The sequence below is a fragment of the Protobothrops mucrosquamatus genome, unplaced genomic scaffold (assembly GCF_001527695.2).
Source record: "Protobothrops mucrosquamatus isolate PMUCROS unplaced genomic scaffold, P.Mucros_1.0 scaffold35, whole genome shotgun sequence".
Classification (NCBI taxonomy): domain Eukaryota; kingdom Metazoa; phylum Chordata; class Lepidosauria; order Squamata; family Viperidae; genus Protobothrops; species Protobothrops mucrosquamatus.
In genome coordinates, this window is record NW_015386419.1 from 1,088,046 (window position 1) to 1,094,278 (window position 6,233).

The window sequence follows — 6,233 nt, forward strand, 5'->3', positions numbered from 1 at the left end:
TAAATGTACAATTTATAACATACAGAATCACAGCATTCCTAAGAACAAAATTTTTCTTATTTTTGAATGAAAATTTCGGTGTGTTCTGATATAAATCTATATTGTTCCTACAGATGAACAAACAAATGTTAAGATTTCTCAGTCTAGTTTATTAGCACACCAGGAGGCTTCTGAAGAGCACAAACTGCCCACTTGGGATTCCCCTTCTGAGGATTCTAAGAAACTGGAGACTAAGTTCAATGTAGTAACAAAGATGGTAACGCCGGTATGATGATATTATAATAATATATATTTATGTAGTAAAAGAGCATTTAACTTTAAATAAGTGTAATAAAACCAAAGTTGCACAGAGTAATAACAGAAATAAAATCCAAGAGCTGGAAAGGCTAAGAAAATAACATTTTTTTGCCTGACTTCAAAGTGACAATGACCGGGGGAGGGGGGTGTTACCAGATAAATTCCTGGGAAGGTATTTACTATGTGAGCACCCCCACTTAAAATATCAGTTGCTGTACCCAGTGCCACTCAGTGGGGCCTCTAAAGAAAAACTCAAGGTCTAGTATTCACTTGTACAGAGAGGTACTCTTTCAGTACTCTGTACTAGAGATGAAGCCCCAGAACGAGGAAAAGAAGTATGCTAAATTGGTTCCAAAATGGAATGGGAGCTATTGCATATTCATATTTTTCAATTCTATTTAGTAGTCTCAACCATATTTTTAATAATATGACATTACTAATGCACTTCCAAAGACCATGTGTAGTCCGAATGAGAATCTATAAAGACATGATTAGCTGAACCCAGCCTGTAATCTGTCCTGAGATGTTTGTGTGTGTATATCATAGATTAGGTGTTTTTAGCTGGGAAAAATACCGGTACTACAGTATAGCTTACAGAAGCTACTTGTTTTCTAAGGGACAAAAATGGACCATGAACATTACCAGAGTGTGAATCTGATCCTTCAGGGAGAACACATTTTATCTATAACAGATAGAGCTTTAATAATATGGACAACCAACTGTTACAAGGTCCTTAACCTTATCCATGTTGAATAGCCTTTTTGATCTCATAAAATCCATTACTAATTTAGTTTACTCAGTAATTAAATTAGATAAAAATGAATAGAATTGGTTGTTAGACTAATTATAATTTAACTCCAAATCAATTCAATACTTCCAAGATCCCAAAACGTATCTCTTGGAAAAAATTGAACAGCAATGTCCCTCTTGTCCCAGCATCCCTTCTTGCATTTACAATTGAAACGGTGGAATCAGTGAAAAATTCTGACTGCCCAACTTCTCTGATGGATTCTCCAAAGTATACTAATGTATTCCAGAGAAGAGGGGACAAATCAATGAGGCTGAGTTCCCACATTATTTTCCTGGCAAAAATTATTTCAGGAAATGGCCAAAATTGAGCCTAAACTTTGAATGAAAAGTGGGGAAAAAAGTTTCATTTAAGAGTACTTGAAATTGACTAGCACCTATGTGTAAGCAATAATTAATTCTATTGTTTCCTTGAAAAAAATGTTAGGGTAATGTTGGTGTGAAGAGTTCTTAGATATTAAGATTCTCATACCTTTCAAGATATGTATTCTTCCACTGATTTAATGCAGATTTTTAAATTTGTTCATGCTGTTTTGTGCAGTTCTTTCTATTTATTAAATGATATATAAAATGAAGGTGGAAAATACTGTATGATGTGGGTGATGGAGAGACTGTAGGGATACCTTTTTGCAAATGATATCCAAGTTACAAAATAAGGCAAGCAACACACTATTGCACTGGAGACAAATTCCTTGTGTGTCTAATCATACTTGGCCAAATAAGGTATTCAATTCAAATGTCTGTGCATATGTGTATTGTAGTATAATGGAGAGTGGTCAGACACAAAATTCAAATATAAAGAGCTGAAACATCACAAAGATCACAAAGCTCAAACATCACAATGAAAATCTTGAAAGAATAGCTTTTCTGTTTCTTTGCATTGTTTTTTTTCAGCCATGATCATTAGTCCTGCGTTTTATGTGAAAGTGATTCTTTCTTTCCTTGCATTTGCAGCACCTAGACATAGAGAAAGATAACATTATACAGGAAATAATGGAAGAAGAAGTACCACCAGATGCTGTTCAAGATGAAAGCCTTTATAGTCTCCCTAAGCTTGACAACAATGCTTTTGTTGGATTATTTGTGGAGGACATTGTGTCTCCTTCACAATTCCATATCCGGATCTACAGTGGAGAAACTTCTGATGAGCTAGAAAATATCATGATTGAGATGAGGTGAAGATATATTTGGCCAGTTTTTGAGAGTTCTAGAGACATCTGCTTTTGCACAAACTTTACTAAAATTAAAGGGAGAGTGACAATTCACTTTGGGGTTTTTTTTGTGTGTGTATGGATGCCTGTAATCCACAACTCTCAACCACTTGCAGTGCAACTGCTCTCAAGATGGTTTATCCATGCACATTTCAAAGTGCGTACTTTCAACATTTCATTTTATAATTGTCATATTTGTTTGAAAAATTGTGGGGAAGAACTTAAACATTGTCATAATCTTTCAATAATTCAGGTTTCCACAACTTGCTTGTAACCATTGCCATAAAAAAAATAGCAAAGAAGATTAGATAGAAAACATTTTTGGAGGCTTGAAGAAAAACTTGCTAAAACAGTACTAGATAATTTAGCCTGTTATTAATATATCATGATATGAGATATGGGGAGGTTCCTTAAGATGGCCAGTTGGGAGTTCAAAGATTGATACTCCAACTGCTTCTTAGTGCTCATCTCAGGGTTTGTTCTGGGACTAGGAAAAAAAATGTGCTCCACTATGTGGGAACAGCAGAGTCACTCCTTAAAGCCATCAGAGAAGATGAATGAGCAGTATAAGGTATATGTATTCTTCAGGAAAGAGGAAGGCGTTCCTACCAGTGGGAATTTCAGCTTTTCTCAAGACAGGAGAGAGGTAGCTCATGAAAATGAAGGATGTCTTTGTTCTGGTGTTTCTAAGCTGAACTTTTCCCAAATGACGTGTTTAATTTTTTTTAAAAAAATTGACATTGGTTAAAAAAATAGGATTTTTAAAACTGGGTATTTTTTGCCAGTCCAATTTCTGTTTACATGAAGTCCCATTGAATTCAATCCAGAGCAGTTCAGTACTGATCCATGTTTATAATGTTGTGGGAGGAAAGTTGTATTAGTGTATGGTAGCCAAAAAAACAGGAGTCTGATAGCACCTTTTCAGGCTGCAGAACTTGTAATAACATTTGTTAAACTGAAAAGGTACTGCCAGACTCCCCCAGATATATAGGAAGCTACAGTGGTGATACATTTGAATCTTCTCTTTCAGACGATGCTATTCTAGTAAATATGTAACTAATCGTTATGTCATACCTGAAGCCTTCATCCGTCCCGGCCAGCTTTGTTGTGTAAAGAATTCTAAAGACAAATGGTGGTACCGAGTTATCATTCATCGACTTCTTAATGACCAAGAAGTTGAAGTGTTTTACCCAGACTTTGGAAATATAACAATAGCTCAAAAATCTTCACTGAGGTTTCTCAAGTAAGTAAACTGTCTTTAAAGATGTATATTAAGTCTTTCATTACCCCATTATCACATGCTATAATTTAGACTTAATGTTGATCGAGATTTGGGCACTAATCTGGCGGTCATTGCCCTGACTGACAAATTAAGATCCTTGCCATTGCCTTCTCCCTTTTGTGCCAAGATCAGATATACAACAACTTTTACACTGATCACACTTTCTGATCATTATGACTCCGTAATCCCTTAATTCAGAGTAAAGTTGGGGCAACTGAATGGAGCTGAGCATTTACTGGCCAGATGCCCTTCCTGACACCTACATGGAGTTTGCAGCAGATATTTTCTTTTTGTGTCCTGAAAGAAACATCTGCTGCTGCCTAGGATTGGACTCTCAACCTTCCGACCTTGGCTTGTTTTGGCTTTGCATGCTCTGAAAACAGAAGCAAATTAAGTGTGCTTCATTTCAGAGTAGTGAACATCAGGCGGAAACGTGGTGGTGATTTATTCATCAATTGCATCTTTTACTTAGTGTGATATGTGAATGGAAAGGAATTATTTGTTTGTGGTTTTCTGAATTGCTGTTTGTTTTTCTACCTTTCCCCAGCATCTAACCAGTTCACAGAGGTGTAAGGCAATATAAACGTTTTTTAAAAAGGAAGAAAACAAAAAATTGGCTTTGCAAGCTTTGATTGTTTTGCCAACCTGTTAAACTGTGCTCTGACCCTTTCAGCAGAGTATACCGTAATGTGATGTGCATATGTAGTCAGTGGTGGAATCACACACTGAACCAAGCTATAGTGAAGTTTTTGGGTTTTGGCTTAGTACAGTGTATGCATGAAGGCATAATGGTGTGCGAAATATGGCTTATTGCTTAAAGTGATATATGAATCAAAAGCATATAAAAGGATTGGAGAACAACATCAAATTATATTTTGTTGATAAATCTGAATTAGCCTATTATGTCATTCTTCCAATAGACATTGCTATGCAAAACTTCCTGCCCAAGTTATCCCTTGCTGTTTAGCCTGGGTGAAGCCAAAAAAGGTATGTAATTTCCTATTCGTTTGGTTCTCATCTGGGAAATTGGTTGGAGATAACTGAAGTGATAATCACAATTTTTTGAGAAGCTCAAAATGGAAATAGTTAAAGCACAAGTGATATAAAACTAATAGTGAGGTTAGTCAGATCATATATTAGAATGCATGATTGTCAAAAGCTGTAAGATTTATGTTATTTTCTCCATTATATCTAGCACAGATTGTCCCAGTGATGTGGAATTTATTATCATCTTAATTTAATATTTTATCTAATAGTGTGTGTGTGTGTATGTTTGTGTATGCATACATATATGCAGTGCGATGGCTCAGCAGTCAGCCCAGGTTTGAGACCTGAATGCCACGTGATGGGGTGAGCTCCATCCTCACTCCAGCTCCTGCCAACCTAGCAGTTGGAAAGCATGCAAATGCGAGTAGATGAATAGGTACCACTATGGTGGGAAAGTAACAGCACTCTGTGATGTCATGCTGGTCACTTGATCACAGAAATGTCTTTGACCGTGCTGGCTTAATGTAAAATCTGCACAGACTCCTTCCTTTTATATATTTGTATAGTGGTGATTGCATGACCTCTGTAGGTGCCATACACTGAATAAAAATAATCTTTTATAAGGAAAGCTATGTTGTAGCCCTTGAAATTTGCTGTAACAAACTTAATATTAGATTGAGAACATACCTGTATCCTTCAAATAGTTTGAATGCCTCTTGGAATATGTTATGTACCAAAGTATTTAAGATACCATCTTATCTTTTTCTGGGGATCTTTTTCAGTTGTTTAGGTGAATTTGGGCTGTAGCAAATACATACTTGCATCTTGAAGCATGTTCATCTATTCCTGAAAAGGCCTCCCCAGAATCCAGAGTTCTGTGCTTTATTTAATGAAAAGGAAGATGACCCTGAACTTAAGAATCCCTCTCAAGAAAAACAGAAGGAAAGAAAATGATACACATAGATTAAAAAGTCCTATGCAGTGCCTACTTGCCAAATTAAATTAACCTGGGAGATTCCTACCTTGTTCTGTCAGTGAATGACATATATTTATATGTGTATGTATATCAGAAGTCACATTCCAAAATGGGCAGGGCCAGGATAATAGTTTTAAGTAAATGAAAATAAAAAGTAATTGATCCCACATCTGTCTGTATCAGCTAGTCGTCTCACATACATTTTTGCTCCTGCCCACTTCTAGCACAAAAATAGAAAATGACTAAAACTAGATGGAGTTGGGCTAGCTGCCTTGATTAAGGGTAAGAATTGGGTTGATATTAAGTGAGAGGAGGAGTGAAGGAAGAAACAACAGAGCAGAGAATACTGAGTTAAGATTCTGGAATAATTTGATGGACTTCCGGTGGCAGGCGCCTTCGCTGGATGCAGCTGTTCGCTGCTCCCGCCTGTTTCCGCGTAAAAGCCGTTTTGACAGCTTGCATCAGCTGTCAAATGGCTTGATACCTTTCCCCTGGGCATAGGGGGAAAGGTGAGCTGCCCGAGGTAGGAGTTGAGTCCCCGAGTCGTCCCTTGTGGACGACGTAGGTGAGAACTCCTCCGGAGCCTCGGGATTCTCCGCGATCCAGGACGTCTTCGCTATAAGCGAAGCTAGAAGCTGCCGTCACCGCTGCGACTTAAAGACAACTGTGAGTT

General features: G+C 37.2%; 1 protein-coding gene across 1 annotated transcript in view; it reads left to right on the top strand.

Moving 5' to 3' along the window:
• Nucleotides 1-6,233, top strand: part of TDRD5 (tudor domain containing 5) — a 28,619-nt gene that overhangs the window by 7,072 nt on the left and 15,314 nt on the right. The window contains exons 6-9 of the mRNA XM_029283198.1: nucleotides 114-265; nucleotides 2,059-2,279; nucleotides 3,346-3,558; nucleotides 4,518-4,584. Of these exons, the coding sequence (XP_029139031.1) occupies nucleotides 114-265; nucleotides 2,059-2,279; nucleotides 3,346-3,558; nucleotides 4,518-4,584 (653 nt within the window). The remainder of the gene's footprint in view (nucleotides 1-113; nucleotides 266-2,058; nucleotides 2,280-3,345; nucleotides 3,559-4,517; nucleotides 4,585-6,233) is intronic.